Source organism: Oreochromis niloticus, linkage group LG11 (genome assembly GCF_001858045.2).
Source record: "Oreochromis niloticus isolate F11D_XX linkage group LG11, O_niloticus_UMD_NMBU, whole genome shotgun sequence".
Taxonomy (NCBI): Eukaryota; Metazoa; Chordata; class Actinopteri; order Cichliformes; family Cichlidae; genus Oreochromis; species Oreochromis niloticus.
Genome location: NC_031976.2, coordinates 18,855,484 through 18,882,788, shown reverse-complemented (window position 1 = coordinate 18,882,788; position 27,305 = coordinate 18,855,484). Strand labels below are relative to the sequence as shown.

At 42.0% G+C, this 27,305-nt stretch overlaps 1 protein-coding gene and 1 long non-coding RNA gene across 3 annotated transcripts; both read left to right on the top strand.

Annotated features, from left to right (window-relative positions):
• The first annotated feature begins 1,583 nt into the window (after positions 1-1,583).
• nkd2b (NKD inhibitor of WNT signaling pathway 2b) lies at positions 1,584-27,305 on the top strand. 2 transcript variants are annotated; one of them, XM_005472419.4, is made up of 10 exons: positions 1,584-1,879; positions 2,006-2,032; positions 2,151-2,242; positions 22,694-22,754; positions 23,246-23,373; positions 24,767-24,862; positions 25,196-25,337; positions 25,585-25,642; positions 25,747-25,868; positions 26,008-27,305. In XM_005472419.4, exons 1-10 carry the CDS (start codon positions 1,855-1,857, stop codon positions 26,622-26,624), a joined length of 1,368 nt encoding a protein of 455 aa, XP_005472476.1. In that variant the 5' UTR covers positions 1,584-1,854; the 3' UTR covers positions 26,625-27,305. The 2 variants fall into 2 exon arrangements, with proteins under 2 accessions (XP_005472476.1, XP_005472475.1); XM_005472418.4 differs by having other exon boundaries at positions 1,585-1,879; positions 25,744-25,868.
• Positions 19,208-22,685, top strand: LOC109204276 (uncharacterized). Its single transcript, XR_002063863.2, has 3 exons — positions 19,208-21,646; positions 22,075-22,124; positions 22,261-22,685. It is a non-coding gene; the product is annotated as an uncharacterized LOC109204276 (long non-coding RNA).

Here is a 27,305-nt window from a genome sequence, read left to right as displayed (position 1 = left end):
CATATAGCAGACGCACTGATAGAAAGAGCTATACTGCTGCACATTAAAGGTATGGCAGTAAAACTGGGACACTATCATACAGTACCACCCTCACAAAGAATAACATGTTTCAGTGGCTCTGAGAATACATGCTCATCCGCGCAGCTCTCCAACAACAAGGTTTAAGTGCACGACTGTGATGTGACAGCAGCACATGGAGGAGTCAGCAGAGTGTATCACAACAGTTTGTGTCTAGGTTTCCACGCAAAAGATCAAAGTAACACCTTTCTTGGTTTCTAAAAGGATTTGCACGACCGAGGAACATTTACAAAACAGAAACATTAGCTTCACACTGAGCGAGACATTGCTGTAGTAAATTAATATTTATATAGTGCGTGGAATGTGTCCTGCGATTGGGCTCTTTTAACACTGTGCCAAAGGAAACAAACTATAAAAGTGCTGAGGAGCTTTTGAAGTCTGCTGGGCTGAAGTACAACATGTTCTTCCTGGCTGTCTTCAATAAACAATGGTTATCTTTGGCATCTGCTGTGCATATATGAAAAACAAATACTGGAAACGACAATAGGAAGCCTATCCGTATTCTCACAAACCAAACAAACTATATATGCCACCTAACACTGATCCTCAATCATTCACGGCACTACACCAGAGTATCTGCAAGTAGTAAAATAGTCCAGCAGTAATTGTGCTACAACAATTTTCTTCAAGGTTTTATAACCACAGGGTTGTTTGGAGATAATTCACTTTTTTTTTATTCAGGTATTAACTGACCTCTGGTATAAACAGAACTACAAATGACAGGATAATGAAAAGTAATTGCCATAAATATGAACCTACTAAGAAATGAATTAGGGAAAAAAAAACATGAATGGAGTCAAAAGGAAGATGACACCAACAGAGGACGCGGTTCAGCTTTCAACTGCACATGAACTGCCAGTGATTGTTTAACGCGTCAAGAGAGACATAACGTGCAACCGGAAAAGGAATTGACTTTTCAAAATAGAGGTAGAGGTATGTTACAGCTGTATTAAGAGAACATAGGAAAAATGAAAAATTATTAAATTTATCCCATTATCTCAAACTTTTAATAATAACTTCTGAGAAAGCAGCGTCAAACTTTCCATTATCAAGATGACATTTTGAAAAACCTCACAATTGTTTTGTATTCAGTGGTGGAATAAATAGCATTTCCAATAAAAAGCAATATCATAGCATACTGTCTTAAATAAAGAAAAATAAGAAAGAAAACAACCCCAAAATGTTTGGACACAAGCTGAGATTTGGTGTGATCTGTAGAGCTGTTTTGTCTGAATTAGGGAGGGGGTTGGGGGTGACTTGACCTGCATAATGGTGGTGGGTATTGGAGATAATTTCATTTTATTATGCCTATAATAAATAAGAATAATCAGCTTCCATTTTAAAAACCTTATCACGCATACGTGTATACGTGGAAGGGCAAATGTATTTCAAACCTATAGGGCGAGTTCAACTTGCACCAATTATGTGTTTTATTTTGTAAAAGCCTGCACCAGAAGTGTCCCTCTCTTCTTCTGCATGCTTGACGCCCCGCTCTCCCGTCTCTGTTGCAAGCAGTTTCACATCAGTTGAACGGGAGTAAAGCTGGAAGCCAGACTGCGAGCGCACCCTGAGCCGCTTACAGATCATTTTAGCGATTTTTATCATCTCATCTCATCACTGACAAACGATGCTTCAATGATAGCGCGATATATGTGCGCACCTTTGGATGAAGTTGGACTTTTCTTCTTTCTAAACTAAAAACAATGTGATCATGTAGAGTAAGAAGTGGCGGATTTCGGAGTACATTTACTGATCCAGGGAAGAGGGATTTAAAGAATGGGCAAACTTCAGTCAAAACACGGTAAGACAGCAAAATAAATATATAAATAAATAAATAAAAATGAAGCGAAATGACACAATTTGAATATTGTAGCCTAAAAAAACTAACTAGTGTCTCTTTTACATCCTCGTGCGTCGTGATCCGTAGCGTGCAAGCGCAGAGAGAACCCTGAAGGTGAGGATAGACTCACATCATTTTTGCGTAATGGTTTGTAAATAGTAACGATCTAATAAACCGCAGGACTAGCCTGAGATTTGTACCTGCTAATCGGCGTGTATTCTCCGCGTCTCAGGAGACAGTTTTGTGGTGAACGCCTTCCTCCGGAGAGGGATGGAGGAATGTGAGAGGTACAGCGCGGCGGATCAAAAGCTGAAGAATATGCAGGTAATACTACACTTAATAATTATTTTCTTACTTTCTTCAAAACTAAGGTGATCTTCTATTGATTCAAATTTTAGGATGTGGATTGCATGCTCATTATATGTGTTTGACAGTTTATACAAAATTCATTATTGTGGAGGGGGAAAGCATGCCAGGTGTTTTTGTGTGTGCTTGAATTTGCTGATGGGATGAGTCTGTCAGGCACTTCAGAGCTGTTACATTTCTTTTTCCCCTGAAAGCTGATCTGAGAACTTCTTGACTTAAGTGGAGGCAAACTGTATTCACAGGCATGTGTGAAGACATGCTGATGTCTTCGCAGAGTTGTAGGTTGTTGTTCTTTCTGTCATGTCTGGCTCCGGCACAACACTGCAGCGGTTATTCCCCTGCCAACATTGCTGGATGGGTTATGACAGCCATGAGCCCCATGTGTGAAGCGGCTTGGCAAAGCAACTCAGACCCAAACACACACACACAGACACACACACACACACACATACACACACAGGCTGGTTGGAAAGGTAGTCATTTCTCAGACTGAGGGATATAAAGTTTGCTCTTGTGGCTGCTGGCATCGTGACTCGGGTTGTGTCTTTTTCTTCAGTGCCTCCCATTCTAGCACGGCTCCCAGTGGGCAGCCCTCTGTGGCATAACATTACATCACTTCAATTAGTGTGCCTTTTTGAGGGGTACTAGAGAGTCTCAGGCTCTCAGACAGAAACTGCAAGAAGTTCACACGGCGGCACAGACAATCTGTGAGGTAGGTGGCTGTAATAGTGGAAGAGTTATGGATTATATCAGGGCTATAAACCACCCACTCAAGGCAAATTAAAGAGAACTTTACTCGGCTTCAGAGGAGGCTGAGTTCACACTCCCCTGAAGGAAAACCACCAAAGGCATAAGCTTGGCACTTATTAGTAGGTGGCTCCCTCCCTCACTTCTATCAAAGTCATTCCCCTGATTTATTTGTGCTATTAGCTGGTTGCATTAGTGGCTCAATCACACCACAAAACTGGATGGCTGTTAGCATGTAACTAGCAAACCCTTTGCTTTTCATGCTTTCTCTGAAACTACCTCCATGTGGACTGAGACAAGGTGGACAGACTGAAGCACAGTCATTGCATATAATGGTCTCGATGGGTCTTTGTGGTAAACTGTAATCAGGTGGTGGTTATTTTATGTCAGAAAGTGACTAAAAGAATCAATTTGCGTCCTTTCTGTGTTAGAGTTCTAAACTTTCCTTGAGGATTTGGCGATTTCTGTATAGAGATGTGACCAATCACACTTTTTGGTGGCTGCTGTTTTTGTTCCCATTGGATATCTATGTTTGTTGAACTGCTGTGTTTAAGAAAGTTGAATTTTTTGTTACTTATTCGTACTGTATAGTTAATATTTTTGTGTATGTTGTAGATGTAATTGTAAAACTAAATAAACATGTATTCTTATAAATCTAAAAAGAAGTGAACTACAGAATACAGAATATAAACTACTAAATAAACCACAGTCAGGAATGAAAATTATACTAGATCATATCTTGAGTTTCACCTCAGTATTGTATTCCAGATAGAGCATGCAACTGCCTGCTCATATTAAGTGGAAGCTCCATTCACGCTGCTAAAAAATGGGCCTAAACCAACTTTCCTGTAAAGATATGAAATGTCCCTGGGGACCCTTTTAATGCTTTATAATTTCCCCACCTAAAAGACAGAGCTTCCTCAAAGATAAAATTTATCTCTGCTATCAGACGCTAACACCATTTCCCTGTTTGATCCCACATTCTGCTAATTAATTCTTCGCTGGGATCGGATTACTCTGTCACATTTCCAGTTGTAATTATTGGATTATGGCTTCTTAGATGTCTGGAGTCTGGATTAAACAGGTCCGAGCAAACAGAAAAACAGCAATAATGATTTAATGTGTTTAGAAGTTGTTGGGAGTGTTTTTTAGATCCATCGCAGACACGTTTTTTTCCCCCCAGCTAGGATAGAGGTTTCGCCACACGGTTCTGGCTGATGAGCTGCAGAGACAGTTGAAAATTCCTTATGATTTCATATAGGAGAAGATTGGCTAAACACACGGCGCGGCTCTGACCATCCCCCTCCTCATTGTCAAACGGGGGAGTAGAATTCCTGAGTTGTCTGGGTGCGACTTCAAAGCGCAGAACTGGGAGTTATAAAAGGGCTCTGATATCAGCGAAGGCTCCGAACCCTCACTCCTCTATCCCACCCCCCCTTTTCCCCGTCCTGGGGGATGGGCTGGGGGATAGTGTGCTACCAAAAAATAACAACAAAAAAACCCAATAACATGCACGTTCCCATCGTCAGTCTGTGTAAATCTGAATTTCTTCAATAAAGCAGGATTTTTGTTTTGTTTTGTTTTTTTAAACTCCGGCAGAGTGCGAATGCATCGCTGTGCTCCAGGAAGGAATAAGAAAGGATCAAAGGATTTAAAGACCTGTTTAAATATTGATATCACTGCAAACCATGATTCATGATTGCAGCTGTACCGTTTCTTCAGTGTAATCCTATAGTCTCCTTGAAGTGCGGTATTAGGGGACAAAGAGAGAGTGATTCAGCGCAATGACTTTGCTCATCCTACAGTCAAGAGACTGACACTTTTGTGCAGGTGTTCACGATGAGTTTTCTCTTTTGAAGCACCTGGTGTGATGTTTAATCATTACATGCGAGATCAACCTGGCGGAAAAGTTACCCACCCCACTACATAATAAATTACCCTAATCTGCACTTGTTAAATATGTAAGCTACCTCCAAGCTCTGTGAAGCTTCCAGGAACACCAACACATCCACAGTCTCTCTCTCACACACACACTGTGCTTCACGTTGGAGCTTCAAACACACATGCTTGAATGCCCAAATATTGACAGGCTAATTCAGCTTTTCAGCACCACCTTTTGTCTGAAAACTTCCCATAGCTGCAGCCTCCAAAGAAGGAGTGTGTCAACATCTTAAACTCCACAACAAAGAGCTTTATTATGCCACTTTGAAAGGTTCATAATATCACACTTGAAGTAAAAAAAAAGAAAAAGACTCTGTCAGGGATTTAGCTGGATGTAACGATGTGCCAAAAGCTCCAAGACACAAATTTATTTTGACTTACAGAGAGTTACATAGAGCTCACCCCTCAACAATAAATTAGGTTTAAGAGCGTAGTTCCCAAGCAGCTCACTAAACTAATTGTAAGCTAATGTTTTTTTAACATTCAATTCGGAATCTGTGAATAAGACTTTCCCCTTATATAACATACTCATTTGGTGATCCTGCTCAAAATGGATGTTTTCTTTGGACGGTTTTGCCGCTGGGCATTTGGGTATATCTTCTAGTCGCCACGTTAATTTTGAGTTAGCAGTATTTGATTTGGATCCGAGGCCGGGATATCTGTGTAATCTTAAGACTATGACACTAAATAACATTTTATTTTTCGGCACACGGGGGCAAGTTTTTAAAAAAGGAGGTGATCACGCTGTGAGTATACTGGATACATTTGTGTGTGCAGCTCCTGAAGTCCTCGACTTCTTTCAAGAAATATTTTTGTAAGCAGCATCTCGTGACTTTTTTATCTTTTGCTTTTCCGTCATCTAAGTCCACGAATGAAGAGGAAAACATCCTAGAATGAGGCACAAGCAGGGAACAATACATGGTGGAGAGGAGACAAAAAAGGTGTGCTTGTATATGTACTGCTTTTGAAGAGACTTGAAGGCATTTAGTTTGTTTTTTTCCACCCCGTCTTTTTTTTTTCTTTCCTTTTCTTTTTTTAAAATTGGCTTCACAAGAAGGCGAGCTGTGAGCCTTCATCTCTGAATGAAAAGCATGTGGCTGGCATCCAGAACAGCGGGGTCTTTCAGCACGGCCTCAGCAGACATCTGTTCCTGGTTTGTACAGCAAAAATTCTGGAGCAGGGAGAGGGGCTGTGGTGGGAAGGGGGGGGTAGGGAGGGAAGAGGAAAAGAGTACAAGGAGGAGGAATAGAGTTTACGGGTGTTGTTTTTTCTTAAGGGAGATATTTGAGGGTTTTAAAGGTAGTGGGGGAAGGGGGGTAATCGAGAGCCTCATCTGCCTTCTTCACTGCTTTCTTTAGGGAGACAGAAGTGGACCATTGATCTTATCTCAGCTTGCTTCCCACATTAACTTGTAAAAGTGTTCAACGTGTAAATCAAGCTACTCTCTTGGTTTTTTCTACACTGATTGCCATTTGCTCAGAACATTCACTCCCCTGTCAGTGTAAACATCATCACCTGCTTGGCTCTGACCCTTCTCGCAAGTGTGATGTGCTTGTTTTAGACTTTCTTTCATGTCTGAGCGCATAGGTGCGTACCCCCACGTGGCTTTGCCTGTGTGTCTGTATATTTGCGAGTGAATAAAAGGCGTGACAGAGTGGCACGTGTGGCCCGAGTCTAATGGAGAAAGACATTACAACACTGTTAGCAAATTGAATGTTTATTTTTCTGACGATACTTGTCTGAAGTACTTGTTTGCTCTCTTTTACTGTAATTCCCTTGTGGCCAATGCTCATGAAAATAACTCTTTATTGCCATCAAAAGAAAAAAAAAAACATGCTACATACTGATTTACACGCTGTCAGCACAAACCAGAGCCAAATTAATCTTATTAGGGGATACTGGGACTAAAAATGAGCTATGGGCCCCTATAGATCCTTCCTGTCGGTTGTTTACTAAACAGATTTGGAGTCACAAAAAACTCCTTAATCTTGAAGGAATAATTGTGTAGATTTTATTGCGATGATAAATCAAACTCTCGTCTCTCTATGGACATGACTAACATTTATAAAGAGCTTTTCTAGTCTTGCTGACAATTCAAAACACTTAAGTCTCCAAGCCACATTTAACTATGCATTAATACAGATTCTGCATTATTAGAATTCAAGCTCTTTATCTACTGCACATCCATGACCAATCTTGTTCGAACAATAAATTTATATTCAGCCTGCTTAACATAAAGTCTTAAAACAGAAAAAATTAAATAGCCTGAATCCCTCCCTACTGCTTCATGTATACTTCTCTGTTGAATATATGTACACTATGCAAGTGGCCAATGTCATTACCAGGATTTACACCTGTGCAGGCTGTCAGTGTGACAGTGTAGATTACGACATTAGGGTTTAACACCTGAGTTACACTTCTATGGTGAATCTGTGTAGAGCCTACAAGGTTGCCACACCAAGTGGCCAATGTTGCCAGCACTTATGCTGCGTTCCCTTTACTTTGGAAGTCGGGTGACATCACTCCCAAGTTGACTGCTTTCCAGTAGTAAAGTCGCAAGGAAAAGCAGGATTTGTTTTGCTCCTTGCAAGGTACAGTCATTCATCCATCACTGGCAATATAGCGCAATGTCTGTTGTATTGCATTTAAAAACGCCGCTGCAGCAAGTTCATGGATAAAGCCTAACCACTTCTTTGTGTATGGCTTATTTAGCAAGTCACACACACACACACACACACACACACACACACACACACACACACACACAGTAGTAGTAGCACAGATTAAAAGTTTTACAGTTTTACTAATTCTGGATAGTGAGTTGGGGATATTAGAGCTTCTCTGACTTTGCAAGTTCCAAAATCTTACCAGGGTGTTCCAGGAGTTTTTTTGACTTCCCACTTCAAGTGGAAAGCAGCACTGTTGCATTGCAGTTTTGCTACCAAAGCAGTGGTTAGCAGTGAGGTTTCTCTCTTTGGAGGCAGAAAAAGACGTAGCTGGAAAGGCATAGGAGGAATCAAAGGTTACGATGTACCTACGGAGTACATTTAACATGGAATTATAAATCCCTTGCAAGATAACAAAATCATCCTATAGACCCTGCTGTGACCTCCCACACCACAACACAGTATGATGGGGAAAATCGTGGTTTAGTGGTGGTAGCGGTTTGGAAATCTGTGAGCAGCTATAGTCTGCCTTTCTGCCCGCAGAGAGCGTCTGCTGTCAGATGGGGGCAGTGTCAAAGACATGTGGTACAACCGGTCTGTGGGTTACTCTTGCTTGTACTGTTGTTAGACCCTCAGCCGGCTGTGGAGAAGAGTGAAGTTAAAACATACAAATAGCATTATCCATGTAGAGCATGGATGGATGGCTGGGTCTACTGCTTAGGTCAACTGTGCTTATTTCAGGAGTTTACTCAGGGAACTCAGGGAACATGTTTTCCTTTTGCCTCTTTTCCACTAACAGCTTTTCAACTCAGCTCTATTCGGTTTCCATTAGAACTGAGTACCACTTCAGTGTGGGTGAGGTCATTATAGCCCACACACACAGCCCAAAAGTCCCTTGACATACTTTTTATGCGGCACAAGCACAACACAACAATGGACGATATCGAGGCGATGGCATACATGCTGCTAAACCAATGCTAAATGTTTGCACCTTGTTGTTGGACCACGGTGCTGGTTTGTGTGCAGCCGTTTCCCTCGTCGTCGGGTTTCAAAAATGACAGGTTTGACTCTTGTGAAGGAGTCGCTCTCATGACTCATCCAGTGAGTCACACAGTGGCGTGCAGTCTGTTGATGTTGCATATTCAGCTCGACTCGGCTCAGTTGGAACCCTGGCCAAGTAGCTACTAAAAATGTACCTGGTACTGGGTACTGCCATCTAACAGTCAATCCAGAAAACCAAGCTGAGTCAAGTCTTTTCCACTCTGCTTTGTCTGTGTGCTGGCAAAACAAACTTCCCCTGTCTGCTGAGGAGAGACAGGTGAAGTGAATATAACCTCACTTAAGTTGTTGTTACACTAACGTGAAGATAGAATAGAAGCCTCTCACTATGTGTTAAGCTCTCTATGTCTGTCAACAAACAGTCGGCTAAAGGTGCTTCGTATTGTAAGGTAGAGACCTTACAATAGTACAGAGAAAACTCCACCAATTAGACGACCCCCTGTGAACAAGCACTTGACAACAGTGGGAAGAAAAAACTCCCTTTTAACAGGAAGATACCTCCAGCAGAATCAGAAACAAGGATCTGCGATCGGTTGGGCGTGAGGAAGACGGGACAAAGGCGAAAAAAGCCATCCAGAAATATTGGCGATTTTTCTTAACCTAACAAACTTGAATTTAGCGACAAATAAATACTTAAACAATATTCACATGAAATACTCATGTTTTTCTTGGAAGTCACCATGTTGTGATAATTAAGCTATTCAGCTATGTACATGTTCTTTTTCCCACTCTTGTTGCTAAGAAACAGTCACACTGAATGAATAAGAGTATACCTTTTACAAATAGTGTCATCAAAATACTTAAATCAGCTTTCATAAGTACATAATAAATAGTTGTTAGCAGGCTTCACACACAGCTTTACCCACTGGTTATATTTGATGGCATCAAAAATGATAAAAATTTCTCTAAGACAAAGGAAGTTACTTTCATTTCATTGTCTTCATTATTGGACTGTTTATCTTCACACTTGGACAGAAGCACTGTTGTGGTTAGTGATATCTAAGCCACATCATCTCTGCTTTCTCTTCATTATATTAATGAGAGATTTACACAAATGGATTACAGTAATATCTCACCTTTCTGAAAGAAGCACAGCTTTTCCTTCACACTCAATGAGCTGGACATGCGTGGTCACCGATGACAGCAGGGAGACTTCGCCTCCACTACATCATGGGTAGTGTGGTGGTGGGTGTTTGGGGCAGCCCTGGTGAGGGTTAATGCTGGTGGGTGTCTTTACCCCTGATCCCTGCCAGGGGAAAGAAAATACCTGAAGCTGGAATCCAGTGCTTAGCGCTGACATTTTTGGCAAAGGCTGCTGGTTCCAAGTGTGTGTTTGATCTAGTGCTCTCCAAGCCAAGTAAAACACCGGGAGACTCAAAGGTTATTACATTTTAGTGTGTAAGGTATGTTTCCACATAAACCCCTGTTCTTTTCCAAGTGGACTTCATTTCGCAAGCCTTAAAGCAACCAGGGGAATATTATATTTTTTCAGTTATGGTTGCCCATAGTGTTATTGTATTCTGTCATTGTTAATTGATTGCATTGTTATAATTACATATTTAGCAAAATGTAGTGCACACAATAAGTTTGGGGAGGATGTAAGAAACTCCTGAATATGTGTTTAACTTAAAAAACTTTACAAAGGACACTCCAGATCTGCTACTCTTCAACATTTAGTTTTGTTTGAGGTTTTAAGACAGAAAGGAAGTCTGAGGTTTTGGTTGTTTGCTTAAAGAAGACAGGAGATTACTCTTTAGGCAAGAAGTGTGTTATGTATTAAATTCAGCCAGCTGAAAATTGTCCTAATACATACATATCAAATGTAGAGATGACTTTTATGTTAAGTAATCATAGAGGGAACTAAGATGGGCATCACAAGATACTGAGCTGCGGGAATATCAATGCATTAAAAAAAAAAGGGCATTTATATAAAATATAGATGCATAGTTTTGGGCTGATGAACACCTTTCATGATGCGATGCAGTGTACGCCTCCTTTTGTCTCTTGTTACCTTCAATTTCTGTGTTGCTCTTGTATAAACAGCCTTCAGGGTCGCAGCTTAATGTGTCGAAACTTCATCCTTGCACCGCATTCATGAACCTGACACCCTGCTGGGTTTGAGGCTTCAGAGTGAAACACCACACACGCCACATACCCTGGCTTCCTGTAACCATCCAAAAAAACAAAAAAGACCAAGAGTATTCTGGTGAGCGTATTCTTTACGCATAGATCAAGCACTGTAGTAATGCCTTATGCTCAGTGGTACACATGCTACGTTGGGTAGTACCAGGATTATGTTTCATGTTCATTCAAGGTTCATTAAGATGTTCAAGGTAACTTTGAAAAAAGGTGGAATTTAAAAATCTGATGAACAGATTTTTAAAACTATCCACCTTCCCATCCTCAATTTTTTACATCGGGTTTACCAAATCCCTATTCTTTTTTTTCAAACACAGCCTAACCCAGACCCCCGAGGAGTCTTCCTCTCTCTCTGAGCTGAGCCTTCCCCTCTTTGGGACCCCAACCCTGCACATGTGTAGGTATCGCTATTACTCAGCTCATAAAATGCCACAGCCCCATCTGAAAGTGGTTAGCTGTTGAAACACACTAGCAGCTTCAAAGCTTGGATCCAGGCTCTGCAGACAGCACAGGCCTGGCCCTCCTTTTGCACAACGCATTCCTCTCTGATGGGGGATGGCTGCAAACGTGCTTTTGTTACCCAAACCCGTTCCCGTCATCAAAACCCTCAGTGAGTCCCCATTAAAAGGAAGTGGTTATTTTTGTCATTGGTGGTAATTTAATTTTGAAAAAAACAAAAACACGAAAACAAAAAACTGCAGGATGATTCTGCTTATGTGTTCGGAAGAAATGAGAGCTCAGCGGTTCTCACAATATGCATTGGTTATATACCCACACACCTTTTGTGCTCCTTCTATATGTGACAGAAAAGGAGGGAGAGGATGAAACGCTGCTGAAAGAGGCCTCTGTTCTTATTTCCTCTGAAGGCAGCCTTCTTTTCTTCCCCCACCCATTTTTTTCCCCGAGCCCGTCCACTTCAAAAGCTGACCTGAGTCCTGTGTGCCATGTAACATGTTTACCTAAAGGCTCATTTCAAATAAACAGCAGTTCTCCATGAGATGCCTGCCCCTCCTCACTGAGAGCTTTTCAGAGACACAATCTGCTCACAGGAGGCAGATCTAAAAGAAAACACACTTTCTTAAATCTTGATATCATTTCACGATATTGCCGCTCATTGCCTTTTGTGTCTTACAGTTTTACAGAAGAGCTTACAAGTGTAGCAGAATGTGATGAGAAAATGTGTTCCTCAAGTATTAAAAAAGCCCAAATATAGCGAGTTAAGTTGCAAAAGAATCTCAACAGGAGACTTGGAAATGCATGAAAACATCAGAAATATCACGTGCAGTTGCTCCGCAGGATCTTTTTTTATAACCAGCACTTACCTCTTCATGCTGATAGGGGCCCAACTGATCCTATCATTTCAAAAAATGCCAGTGTATCAGAACACCTGAACTTTTACCCCCACTGTCACATGCTTGCAAGGCTTTTAGAGCTGCTCTATCCTGGTAGCGCCTCATTATCTCATAGCTTTTAAGGTGTTATTGCACATCAGCACCCTTCTGCTTTTTGAAGCATAAATCCCCTTTAAAGAACTTTTATCAGACTTTTAAGTGTCACACTTAGTGCTTTAAGTGGACTGCCTTCAAACTTGCTGCATGATGGAGAGCAAGACTCCATCAGGCTTGTAGCTTTATACTGGAGATAAGATAAGAATACACAAGGAAGCTAACGCTAAGCTAAGTGCAGGCTCGTCCGCGGCCCTGTAGACCTTCCAAACTTACGGCTGTGAAAGCAGCAGTTTTCGTGCACTCTGCAGCAAAAAAGCTAAGCTGGAGATGGAGGTGGAGCTGAGCTAAGCTGCCCTCTGCACCATAGCTTTTTGATCTCTGCTTGCGCCATGGATGAATTACGTTTCAGAATTTCACACTGGGGAACAGTGTTTCAGAAACACAGCTAGTCTGTCAGGTCACTAAAGTGCACACATGGCAGTCTGAGTCCAAAAAGAAGACGTGCAGATGTTAAGTCTCGCTGATGGTGGTCTGAGAATCTGCACTTGGCATGTTTCTGTGATGTGTTGCAAGTAAAAATTATAATTCATGGTTTGCACCACGAGGCTTTAATATTCTTGTCTTGTAGCTATGATTTCAAGAGCAATTCATCACATGCATACCCTCATATCCTTTTTACTTTTTTTGACCAATTATTTTCTTTGAGAATAATTCAACAGAAATATGAATGAGCTTTGCATGATTTTGGTGCATCAGTAATTAGCCCATGTGCTACTTTCTCTTTTCAGTATCTCATCTGTTCCTCTTCAGCTTGCAACTTTCTACTTCTTTTTCAAGAGGTTGTGCCTCACGTGCCATAGCATCACAGCCAGTGACTTACTGGCAATTGTCCATTTCACATAGCCGGGCTTCCTTCACATCATCTCAAGATCATGGAGTCTCCTCTGCTTCCTGTGCCCAGCAGGGGTGTATTTTTAGGAATCCTCAGGAAAACACTTGGTGTTGACCCTGGGATGACCCCCTGTCCAGTTCCAGGACTGTGAGGAACTTCGCAGCTTGGATTTAAGCCTGTTCTTGCAGTGTCAAGAATTCTTGTGGTCTTTGAGACTGGCAATCGCTGCTGGCTGGAGGAGACAGCGGTACGGGACAGTCAGGAGGAGTTACACAACAGCAAAGAGAGAAAGGAGATAAAAGGGGTGCATCCACTATGAATAAGCTGCTGCTGCTTTTTTCAGCATGTCAGATTAAGATACTGTATTTAGTGTCAAAAACTGTACCACAGTCTGCAAAGCCAGGACGTTTTTGCAGAGAACAGGAGGGCCTCAAGCCTTAAATATCTCACAGTAAAGAGCATAGTACCAATTATGCAAATAAGTGGTGTCGCCTAGAACCTGAGGTTTGGCAAATGTGTCTGTAGAGTAGTTAGGTTAGACTATAGCAGATGAGTTTTTAGAGGCTCCGCCTTCTGCTTCCCTTATTTGTTGCGTTTTGCTCAGGATTCTGGCTGTCTCTTACCTGCAAGCCAGAATCTCCTGGGGTTTTGATGCACTGATAATACACTACAACAGACCTTCGTCTCTCTTTGCCTAATACGCCTTCCAAAATGATGTGTTAAGAATCGATTGGTCATGACTCCATAAGCTCTTCTTTTTGTGGTTACTCATATCCATCTGTACTTTTCTTTGTAAATTACATTGAAAGACACTGGAATAGGTAAATGCTGGACTGGAAAATTTTGGTTTTGACCTTTAACCAACTTCTGTTCGGTTGGAAAACCTATACAGGAAACCAGCAGACAGCTCATCTACCACACCACAAGCCTTTATAATGACAGCAGGAGAGCCACAACATCTTTTGTCACTGGCTGCTGTATTTGAGAGTGACGGAAAAATAGTCAGCAAGTCTGCACAGAACTCGAATGGTGTAGTGCCAAAAACTACAGGTGCCTGAGTTTTTTTTTTATAGCCCCCTTCAAAGTGACTTTGAGTGTCAAGTGGGTACCAGTTAGGCTACTATATGTCTGCTAGACCTTCCCCTCCTAGTTCGACTTAGTAAACTGGACCTCTTGACTGTGTTTGCGGTGTTGGATAACATTTTTAATTCAGTTATCTGACCAATAATCACATTCGTGCTGCAGTTTCTGGCATTGAAATTGTAGTGTTTTATTTGTATATTACATAGTGCTAAGTACATACCATGCATATATTCCATATATATTCCATATTGAACCATATTATGGTCAGTGTTGGAAGTCTTCATTCCTGTGTCCAGCAAATTTCTGATCTAGCAACCTATCCCAGAGCTGATTCAATACAGGCTAGTTGTGTATAACTAATTTTCTCCCTGCATAACAGTTTTTTGCAGTTCGTGGACTAAACCAGCATGTTACCGGAGTGCCATCTATGGCCATCTTCCTATTACAGTCTCTGTAACCAATCTGTAGATAATCAGTGATAAATCGTTGACAGACAAATGCACGGTTGAATAAAAGTAGAGATGAATGAACAGAAAAACAGTTGCAATAGCAATCAAAAGTTGTATTAAATACATTGTTCAAATACCTATAAACACTACATTTTAAAAGAGTATCCATGTAACACTTATTTTGTAGTCCATGAGATCATTTTTGAGAGCTGACGGGTGGTGATGAAGATGCACTTGAGCTTGACTGATACAGCTGAGTGAGTGCGTCAGACGAAACAGGTTGAGAGACATGCTACATATAAAGCAGTGTTGCTGCTCTTACCCACTGGTGTGCAGCTGTCCTTCCCCAACATGATTTGTTTACATTTCTCAGTCACCCATAGGAGCATCGTAACGCCTGTAGCTCCACCAGCCTCCAGCCACAGAGCCTCGCCCCTATGAGCTGCCGGGTCTGGTTTTCAATGCTGTGACTCAAATCTCTTGCAGCTTAGCAAAATGAGCAGCGAAAACAGTGTGTCGGTGGTTATCTCACAGGTGAGAGCTATTACAACTGACATCTCACTGCTAGACAGACAGCTGGAAACCTGACACCATGTACAATACACAAAAAGCACTCTTATGGGTGAGAGTGATTGTGTTGACGTGTTTTTATTGCCCACTAGAAGCAGACAAGACGGAGACATGCTTGCTTGTTCACTGTAACTGACAGACAACCGGTCTGAATTGCTGATGTACTAAACCCCTGGCTACATGAGATCATTGCGGCTGGTTTCAAGCTCAGCTGGACACTTGCATGGAGTAGCTACCTTTGGACCATAATGGGATTGGCGTCCCAGTTGCCTCACCCACAACCTGGCATTCTGAGATCCTCTGTGTTTTTTTAAAGGGCCTGTGGAATGTGGAACAAATCCTCTCAGCTTTATCGGTCTGGACGAGCTCCCCATTGGCCGAGCTTAAGAGCCAGGGGCCTGTGCGGGAGCTTACAGAATTTCACATGGAGGCCAGAAACACAGGAACATCCTGTTTGAGTCCTATGCTGACTTTGATATGCCGGTGCTTTGTGAACTCGCTTCCTTCTTGTTTTCTTGTTTGTCAGGCTGTGCATATGTGCTCAAAATATGACTTGCTGTGTGTTCTCTGTCTAGTTTATGTGTGTTCTTAATATCTGGTGCTGCAAAGTAAAAGATGAAAAAGATGAATGATTCCTTTGATTGTTTTATTAAAAATCTCCCCACTTTAATATGAGAACTGGATCATCTTAAGGTCAGGGAAAATTTTAACAAGAAGCACGATAAATTGATCACGAAGAGTGCTCCAGCCCTGGATTTCATATGTTTAACACAGTAGGCGAAGCTGGTTCGAATATCTACCCTCAACAAACAACAAAAATCTTAATTACAGCAATGTGCAAAAGTCTTGAGCCACCCCTTATTTCTTTCCATGTTGCTTTTAAGCTGCTGGACTCTCTTGTCATTTTTTTAAAGTTGTCTCGAGCAATAGTTCTGCAGGCTTTCTGAAGATCTTTCAAAATTTTTCTGGCTTTAAATTGGCTGCTTTTTTACTTATTTTCAGTCTAGTCCTTGTACCCGAGTATATTGAGAGGAATGTTTTTTAATTTGTTTTTATGAAAAAGGCCCCTAACTCAAGGGATGAACCAGTGTTGTGTCTACACATAGGCTTAGCAAAGAATCAGTTTTAAATTGAATTTTTAGGGACTTGCCTACTAGCAGCATGTTCTAGAAACATAAAAAATTTATTCTGAATTCCTTAATTTAATTTACAAAAGAAAAAAAGCCAAAAATAACAAAGATTGGAAGACATAAGATAGGCAGACACAGACACAAGCTGATTTGCATGAACTATTAGCTGAAATAGTATCCATAACTCGAAATTTGGAGTTATCTTTCTCGAAATTTCGAGTTATTTTCTCGAAATTCGAGAAAAGAAGCTTGAAATGTTGACTTACTTTTCTCAAAGTTTTGAGTTAATAACTCGAAATTTCGAGTTAGCGCTGCCAATCAGTAATCTACGTGAATGACATCATTTCCTTGTTACCCAGAAGCTGAACTGTTCAGCTACAAATCCTACAGCTAAGCTACCAGTATTACAGCAAGTCATGGCCAGTGTGGCTTCGCAAATGATGAAATCCTTGTGTTATTAGCTGAATCACATGGCTTTACTATCAGCAAACATACTCTTGAAAGCGCCAATTTGTTGTGATCCGGTTTTGAGTGCGCATTCCACGTAGATTACTGATTGGCATAGCTGATTCGAAATTTCGAGTTACTTTTCTCAAAATTTTGAGTTAATAAGTCGAAATTTCGAGTTAGTAAGTCGAATTTTCAAGAAAATAAGTCAAAATTTAGAGTTAATAAGTCGAAATTTCGAGTTAGTAAGTCGAATTTTCGAGAAAATAAGTCAAAATTTAGAGTTAATAAGTCGAAATTTCAAGTTATGGATACTTTTTTTGTGTGTGGCGGAAACGGGCTTCCATAGAAATGGTCTCAGTAGAAGGGTGGGTGTCAAGAAGCCCCTTAAGAAGGGAAAACGAGGAGAAGAGGCTAATATATGCCAAATCACACAAGAACTTCACTGAATATCAGTGTCAATGGGTGTCATGGAGAGATGACTCCAAATGTAAAATTTGTGGTTCAGTCAGTATGTATGGATAAGGTCAGGAGAGACATATAACAGTGAGTGTCTACAGCCATCTGTAAAACAAGGTGGAGGCTCTGGCATGGTTCTGGACAGTATGTCAATAAATGGTGTTAAAGTGTATGAAGTTATGAACACATAAAAGAACCATACGATTTTGATTAACCATACAGTAACATCTAAAAAACATTTGATTGGGAACCAGCTTCATTTTTCAAGGTGATGATTATGTCAAATATGTTGCCAGTCCAGTAAAAGCATACCTGGATAAAAAACACACAATATAACACTATCAGTCATGGATTGGCCTCCCCAAAGCCTGCACCTCAACATTTCTGAAACAGTGTGGAATCATTTTGACGGAGAACAGAAGAAAAGACAGCCAAGATCCAAAGAAGAGGATTAAATGCCCTTCAAGAAGCTGTAGAACTCTTCCTGAAGACTCCTTAAATCTTTGGGAAAGCATTATGGTACAAACTTAATGTTCTGCTTGGTTTAAATGAATGAGTCTCCTAATTTTTTAACAGTCCAAACGGGGGTAAAGACTTTACCCTTGGCCCAGACTTTAGACACAAAATATTTAAGGCTTTACTCACAAAAATATGAAGCAGCATTACTTGTGGCTGTTAAAAGAAGAAGATGGCAATGCAGAGTCTGTCAGTGGTGTAATGCAGAGCTCTGTTCAGACGGTGCAGTGAGAATGTGTGCGGTAGCAACATCTTTGTGTGTTGGACATATTGAACCATCATAGCCACATTATGTTTTCTCTGATCAATTACACGAACAGTGTCGTGATCTACTATGAATACTATTTAGTACATTTGCCTAACCCAGATCTGTAAGACCGATTGAGTCACTGGTATGAAGCACATGGTTTCCAAGTCCCTACAGTAGCCGCCTGTGTGACAGCTGAGAGAAGGGCACTCCATTACATCAGTCTCCTATCAAAGCTCACTTTAATGAAGGCAAGCTGATTACAGCGCTGGTGACAGATGCAGGGTGGCCAGCCAATGATGCTAATCTTTGTTTATGCCATCCACCAGGTCACAATCAAAGCGAGAGAAAGATCAGCGGTGGGGTGAGGAGGGGAGAGTTTAAGAGATATATCCTATATCCTGATTGAAGGGGAGTGGGTGACTTTCAGTGGTTTACATGCTGCTGTTACATAGACAAGCAAGCATGCTCATCTCTCACCACAGCTGTTGTTATAGTAGGACAGAAGAGGCTTCGCCCCAGCGATTCATGTCGTGCCAAGGGAGAGGTTCTGCCTCCTATTTGACCTCAGAGAGCATCCCGCTACCATGAAACTGCCATATCTGTGCCCAGGCTAGTCCAGATGACAGGATGGCATTCTGCTCTGATCTCATTTCCATCCAGAGAAAGACATGTCAGGGCACGCTGATAGATAAAATACTCTAATTAGTAGACAAAGGCAAATTTTAGCCGTCTAGTAACTGAAACTTGATGAGATGGTGTTTTCATTTCAAACTTAGAACAAACAGTTGTTTTTGGCTCGTTTATGATAGCATGCAAAAATACTGCGGTCCTGAAGATAATTATCGTGCAGGCTGAAATTAGTATAAACAATGCTAACTGTGGTAAAATGCTTCTGTTGACTCTGAGCAGCATAATGTCACTGACTTTGATTGAAAGCAGAGGTCAGATGAACCAAAAACAAAAAGGATCCTTTTGTTCCAGCCATCAAAAAGTAACATACTTATTTTTCTTTTACTGTCTTGCGAGAAAGGAGGCAGGGAGTTGTGCAACTGATCTTTTGTCTTTTAACTCCCGTTATTGTAGGAGCAACCCCCCCCCCCCCTTTTACTCTGCCTCTCTTCAGTAAAACCGCTCACATCTGGTTTTGAGTCAAGGCCAGGTTGGTTTCTTCAGGAATGGGGGGCTTTTATTTCTCAATGGCCCCACACTCCTCTAGTTTCATCCTCCGGTATGCATAAGAAAATCCACTATGTTTACAAGCTGGTGCTCCCGTCTTTATGTTGATTCTACTCGGTCCACATTTTCATTAGTGGAGAACCCAGCAGTCATCTCCAATTAATAGCAGGAATGTTGGCTGGCTGATGGCTGTGAAGCCTTTCTGTGTCAGTTCGAGGTGACTTTGTGTTTCCACAAACTGTGAATGTCATAGAAAACTTTTATTCCAATTATATTTTCATATTTAAAAAAAGCAATCTGGAGGATTTCAGAAAACCACACAACTTCAGATATACACGAGGAAACAGACGGTATCCTGTTTTGTATTTTTCCAGCATATGTTTATACTTGGATGCACATGCAGACATCAGATCGAGTTTCCATATAGAATACCCAGAGGAGAGAGGAACAAAAAGAAAATCATGTTAGCCTCGTGTTTTTTAAGACTCAGTTTTCAAAAGCAGTTGTGCATCATATGGTTTAAAGAATTGACTAAAAGAAGTGTGTGCACTTATATTTAGGGGGTGAGCTAGAGGGAGTGATGTGAGAACAAAGATGTGCACTGTTTTCCAGTGGGAGGATGGGTGGTAGGCAGGCTGCAAGAGAGAGAGAGAGGGGCTGCTGGGGGATGTCTGATGTCACCTGGTAGGGAGCTATGAAAGCATCCCCTGGTTACCCTATCCCACATAAAAGTCTGGCAGTAGGCTGAGGCTTTAGGGAAGCTTGGCAGAACTGCTGCATTAAACAGGAACAAACATCACACACCTTTCTTTCTGTCTCTTATGTCAAGGTGTCTGGGAGACAGAATCTGTTTACATGGAACACTGTCGCTGCTTTTTTCCAATGCATTTTTTAAAGAAAACTGCTATCTGATACCTTATCATTTCCCTGTCATTCCTGTTGAAGTGCCTGTTCTGCACATGCAGTGTTGGCTTTTTTAGTAGTTTTTTTCCTCCATACCCAATGCGACACACTTCAAGGATTTCAGGTGTACACCACTGGTAGAAAAATGAGGAACACTTTGCTCCAAAATGCTAACAGATTTCCGCAGGCCGCAGAGCAGTTTGTGATCTGATAGTGAAAGAATGAGAGCTGCTAGATGCCAGAAAGCAGTTAATTACACATGTGGTGGGCAGATTTGAGCCCGACACTGTGGGCGATGTGGATAGAGATGCCATGTGTTTGGACGTTAAACTGCAGACTGCGGTCGGCCCCAGCCTGCTCTCTCATTAGCTCCCCCCATAGATGTAATGAGCATGGTGGTGGTGGTAGTCGGGGGAGCCATGTGCTCAACACAAGCCCCGCTGGTTCGCTCATTTTGCACTCAGCGAGATGCGTCCCGATATGTGATTTTTAATTAAAGACCAGCTGGTTGATTAATTTCGTTTCATTGGATTTAAGGCAGAATCTTTCATTTGGAGGTGCTCGTACCTTGCTTCACACCCTCATGGGGATGAGGATGGGAGGAATCGGTGGTTGTCTTTGATGTTCCCCTGAGCTGCAGAGCAGTGTCTCTGTGTGAACTCCCTCTTCCTTACATACTGGCCTTCATTATGGGACTGAGCACAGAGAGGAGAGATAAAAGCATCCAGTGCAGAGAGGAAACAACAACTTGGCTGCAGAAACCACAAAAGATGGAAACTGTTTTGTTTTTTGTTTTTGTCTATGGATACATATACGCTTTGTTTCCAGTGTGTGCTTTTGATGATTAAAGAGTCCTTCTTGTTTGGTGCCCAGGGATTGGTATCAGTTGTCTCCACCTCTCAAAGAAGCCTTCCAGAGCCTCTAAAAACCCACCTCCGTCCCTCCCCCAGAGCTCCCAGAGACTGGAGTAAGCAACAGATAGGCACTATCTCCCAAACTGCTTCCTCCTTTACCTCGACGCTTATCTGCTTTCTCGCTTCTCATATCTTTGTCTCTCTTATCTTCACCTTCCTCCTCTCTTCTCCTTTGCACCCGCTTTCCTCTTTCTTTCTTTCTCCTCACCTCCTGGCCCTTTCCTGCCTCCCTTTCCTCCCCCTCCCCGAGGCTCGACTCCTATTCTTTTTGCTGTTTTTTCTCAGTGTCTCCTGTGGCCAATTTGCAAGGGGTATCCAAGCCTTGACCCTGAGACTCAATGGGCTCCCCCTTTAGCGGTGAAGGTCAGGACCAGATTACAGGCTGGTGGTATCATGCTCTGAAGTGAGGAATAATCATAGGCTTTGGGATTGTTAAATAGAACCACAGGCCCTGGCGCGGTGATTACTCTCAGAAAGAGGGGAAGGGGAAGGGAGAGGAAAGGGTGGGGGGGCTCGTTCACCTAAACGCATGCAGATGTTCAGACTCCCGCTCGAGCCTCAGTTCAGCTGAAGGTACATGGAGTTCTTTTGTTTTCTAGCATCTATCTGTTTTTTATTTGTCTCATTTCAGTGGGCCTCCTTGATTCAATCTGCTGTGATTTTATTTCAAAGTGTGTGTGGAGCAGCTTAGAGTACTGAGAATGACGTAAATAAGATGAATCATTTGTTGTTTAAATACTTGTGGTTTAGGGCCTGTGCTGCACTTAATTTTCACTGTTTCCACAATCCAATTGCAATTAAAGATTAGCTGTGTGTGTGTGTCTGTGCATGGAGACCCTGCTGCCTTTGCCTCAGTGTGCATGAACATATGTAGGATGCTTATGAATGCATTGTGGTTCTGTTTAATGCAGGATATAGATTATTCACAAATGACAGCAGAGCTTTTTTTTCTCACCCCCTCCTTTCCCCTCCTTTGTCCTGCTTTTGTTTTATGGCTATAGAGTTGTGCATTTAATCAGTCCCATCCTATCTGCACGGAAATTTCCATCTGGTAATTATTCTCCATTCAAAATAACTGTTGCTGAGACCTCACTGTGAAGTTTGTTTTACATAAACCAAACGTCTCTGAGCCGAGTCGCAAGTGTGAAATACGACAAAACTTTTTTTTTTTTTTTTCCTAAACTCAGAGCTGCCATCAAATGCTTCTCGGTGGGTGTCGCGTCAAGCAGGATGAGAATAAACAGGTTGGCTGAGAGAGAGCGAGCTCAGATGATGAAGTGCATCATGGTGGGGTTTTTTTGTCTTTTTTTGATGGATGTGAGGGATCTGTTTGAAGGGCTTGGAGGAATCTTGAAAGCTTGGCTGTGGCTGGGCCTGCTGTGTCCCAGACAGTGAAACACAATAAGCGTGCAGATGTTCAAAGTGTTTGGCCGCGCTGGAGCCTCCAGCCCTCTCCCGTTCATCTGAGTAGGAAATGCTTTAGCTGGAACTGTTTGTTTTCTCTGTGTCTGTGGTCTGAACTGTAGATTCACTTACATCTCTCTCTCCCTCCTCCTCTTCCTCCTCCTCCTCTCTCTGTTTCTCTCCGTCTCTCTTTTCTAATTTGTTTCCTTGTCACAGGAGTTTCCAAATGGTGAGCTGAAGGAAGGACAGTTCACAGATCAACACTGTCCCCTAGAGGGTAAGTGGAGAAGGATGTGCTTCAATTGATTTGGCTTGTGGTCAAACTACAAGTTTTCCACAAGATTTTTTTTAATGTGATGTTTTGCAAAACGTGCAGTGAGCTGGGTTTTTAATGGCTTTGATTAAAGCATACCAAGCTACATGGACTAAGCACAGCACCACTGCAAAATAAACGTCTGTAATAAAACTAGTAAGAATAACCCTTGCATCACGTGCAGATCTTAAAAGCTTTCCTTAATTACATCTGGAACAGTTAAAAGCCATCAATTAAAGCGCAGATCTTTGGCTTCATTTCGTAGGTTAAGGCAAATGCACAGCATAAAAGAAACCCTATTTTCCTTGGAATGAAAAAGCAGTCGTGCTTAGACACCTTGTAGCCAGACAAAAAGGATAAAGGCTTGTGAGGGTTTCAGATTAAAAAGGATGTTTGAAATGAAATGAAATCAGTGTGTCTGTGTCTAACTGAAATGTGTCCTCTTGTGTTACCAGTGGTTCTGCCTCCAGAGAAGGCTGAGGGCTGTGAAAGCTACCTGCAGTACCTGCACTCAGAAGAAGGCGAGAGGGAGACACTTAGAGACGCAACCAAAGCTTCGGGGAAGAAACGTATCAGCCTGGATGTACGTACACTATGACATTACTGTGTTGTGGTTAACCATTAAAACCCCCCAAAATAAATAAAGAGAAATTTACAAAAAGAAACAAGTATTTCTGGGGACACAATAACATGACATAACTGCAGGAGAAGCGCCAAGTTAACGGTAACGGCTAATAGCAAGCATGTATCTATAGTATTATATGAATCATGTGATTAAAACACATAATACTTTGCATCTTTTTCTCCCACACAACATCGATGAATCCTCTGCAAGCCTTTGAATATTTCGGTTCTTCTCCAGCTGGCCCGTCACATTATTGTGTCCCCAGAGAAACCCGTGTTGTGTTTTGTGTGCTTTAGCAGCATTTGCTGGTGTTTTCCTAAGTTGCAGTCCGCTTGACCTCTCAAGACCACCGTACATACCCACACTTACCACACTTCAACCACGTAATGTGATTAAGTTTACGAATACACTACAGTTCAGATGTTTATCACATAGTATGTGCGCAGGAGTGGGTTAGTGTACGGACATAACTGGGATCAATTTGACTGACTTTGGGATTTTTAACGAGAGCAGGACTGTGGTGTTCCAGCCTAAGCCACATACAGCTTCAGACACCACTTTAAATGAGTGCATATAACACTGAGTCAGTGTTGCCTCATGTGACACTTTTTTTTTCCTGGTTAGAAATGAAAAGCCATATGCTAAGATCCAAAAGCAGTAAAACAGTTGTGTGTTTTAGTGAGTAAAAGCTATTTAAACATCTACTGCAGGCAGTAAATGGATGATAGGTAACCTCTGCTCAAGCTGCCGCAGCATGCCTTCTCCATGTGGGCAGAACATCTGTCTGTAGGTTACACCACTCCAGACCATATCCTGATTGAGTTTAGGGACCAATAAATATATTGTAATGTTTAGACCTGCATGTTTTAAAGAACTGCTTGGATTTGCCCTTTTGTGACCACCACTGGTTACGTGAGCCGAGGTTATTTCATGAAACCATAAAGAGCTTCGTCTTTCCCTGAGGTCTCCTCTCTTGTAAATGCACGTGTTCATTCACACTGTGTCAGCTCTCCATCTCCACTGCTGCAGGGTCTATACTCCACATGTTTATTTTTCCATTTATGAACACGTTACCTGATACTTCTGACTTCAAGTTGGTTAAAAAAAAGTGGTAACTCCGAAAGGCGGCTACACTCATTTTTGGACTCATCTGTAGAAACTTGAAGGACTTAAAAGAGGTCATAGCTGAAGGACTTACTGACCACAGTCATCAATGCTGCTGTGTTTTCCCTTTGGCACACTGCAGACATGCAGTATTGAGCATGCAGTGCTCTTACTGTGCTTAGGATTGGTAAAAACATGGAGATTAAAGCCACCCAATTGCTAAAAATTTAAATGTTTGTATTCTCAGGATTTGGAGTGTGATGTTTCTGTGGAGGATGACAACCGCCAGGAGTGGATCTTCACTCTTTATGACTTTGACAACAGTGGAAAAGTTACTAAAGAGGTATGTGACAACATAGCGACACTTATTGATGAGCATACCTCTAAATATATTCATTTATTTATTGGCAACTAATTTTATATCAATAAACATGTTCATCTGCGAGTACTGATACTTTGTTTTGCTTTCATATTTTATATGCACCTTATACGTGTTTTGAGATTCGGAGTTAAGATCTCTGCTACTTTGCATCATGTTATCTTTGTGTTGTGCTTGTCTGAGCCTTCTACATGTGTCATGTGTCTTCTTACTATTCATAATATGTCCTTTTACACGTTATTCTGTCAGACGGCAGCACTAGAAACTGTATTAAAAGGGTTTTATCTGTCACTGTAGGACATGTCGAGTTTGATGCACACCATCTATGATGTGGTGGATGCCTCTGTGAATCAGTCCTGTCATAACAAGAGCAAGACTCTGCGTGTCAAACTGACTGTCACTCCAGAGCCCAGAAGCCACAGAAGAGAAACGGGGGCAGGTACATGGCACCAGCATTATAACTTAGATTATCGTTGTAACAATACTCTTAATTATATCATTACGATTATCGTTATTAGAATTATTTTCTGCAACAGAAGCAACAAATGTGGCCAGTATTTCACGTGTAACCATACAAACACTTATAGCACCTGTCTTATGATTTATACATAGCAGTTTACAGATATGGCAAATCTATGGGAAAGATAGTTTTCCCTTGTCTGAACTCTTGATCTCTCCCTCATCAGAGCGCTGTCACCAAGAGGAGGGTCGTTCAGCTGACAAGAGGCTATCGTCCTATATCAGGTCAGCACTTGTTTTAAAACCTTTCCTGTGTACACTGTGTTGACTCGGCTTGAGAGTTAGCTATTTATTTCTTAACGCACCCACATGCTTATTTACAACAGTAGAGGGCAGAGTAATGAGCCACCAGCCACTGAGGGTCAACATTACTGTGTGGATGAGAACACGGAGAGGAGGAATCACTACCTTGACCTGGCTGGTATAGAGAACTACACCTCCAGATTTGAAGGTAAATGTCTTTTCTGTTGTGTTTTCGTGCAGCCTTCTTGTTTGCAAGTTGAGGGAAGAGAAACAAAATTGTAATTTTATTTACAGAAGCTTTAATTTTGCTGTTCTACACTAATTTCTGTCTCCGTCCTGTCTGTCAGGAACCACCCCTGTCTTTCCTCCAGAGGAGGCTCATGCTCACAGCTCCCAGAGCCGCTCGCGCTCCCAGGAACCAGAAGTCCAAGTTGCGCACCAGCGCCGCTCACAGGTCATCAGTGATAGCTACAATCCTACCGAGTCTCGAAGCAAGGGGGCACAGTTCGTCAAGTCCCCTAAAGGAACCTCCAAGGGTAGCGGAGGCAACAATGGGGGAAGCGGAAGTGGTAAAGCCACTAAATGTCATGGCCACCACCCTCCTCTGCAGACGGTGCTCCACAGCGGCAGCGCAGCAGCTCATGGAGGTCAGGATGTCTACCACTTGCCACACCAAGCCCAAAGCGCCGGCCACCACCAGCATCCTTTGCAATACAGCCACAGTAAACGCCTGAGGGCCAAAGGCCGTGAGGCGCTATCCCCATCCAAAACCCCTCTGCCAACTCAGTCCCACCCCCAGCAGCCACCCCCTGTGCCCTCTGTACTGCCAGGCCTGGAGAGAGAGCAGGTGTCTGTCCCTCCTGGAAGCCCTGGCTTTGTGGTTCCTGTGGTCCAGCGCCATGAGCACCACCATCATCACGAACACCACCACCATCACCACTACCACCATTACCACCAGACATGACCGCTTTCAGCGTGCAGTGACTAAAACTGTACAGGACCAACCACAGCCAACCACACCAGTCACAAGGACTAAATGTCATCCCATGGGAGTGTCTCACTCTTCTGCCCAGGATCTTTTAATTTCCTTCCTGAAAGCTAAACAGTTAAATCCCAAGATTCGATGTACCAGGGGAGCGTGTGGCGTGGTGACAGATAACGCTGCACTACAAGGATGATATCGTGTGCCACACTGTGAGTGTTATTTGTAGATTTTCTGCCAGGATGGTACCAGTATAAAAGAGGATGACTTTTGATGTAACACCCCACCTCTCCTGAAGCTGTTGATTATACTTCATGGAAGCTATTTGTCAGAATTGTTGTATTGTTCTGTGCAAGACCTTTCCAAAACATGGATCTCAGGTGTAAAGGTGCTGCTGCTCTCAAGCTTTTCAGAGGGTTATTTCTCTCGGAGGCCTGCTGTGGACCGAGGGGTTTCCTTTTTTGGGGGGAGGGGGAATATGAAATCACCACTGCCAGTTTTAATGCAAAAATATCTTGGTATATGTATAAAAAAATCTATATATGTAAACACATTTTACTGTATAATTATTATACTCTATATGCATATTTCATCATGGATATAATTATGCATATATGTATTTTGTCTTTTATATATTTTAATAAACGTTATATAGTTCATTTA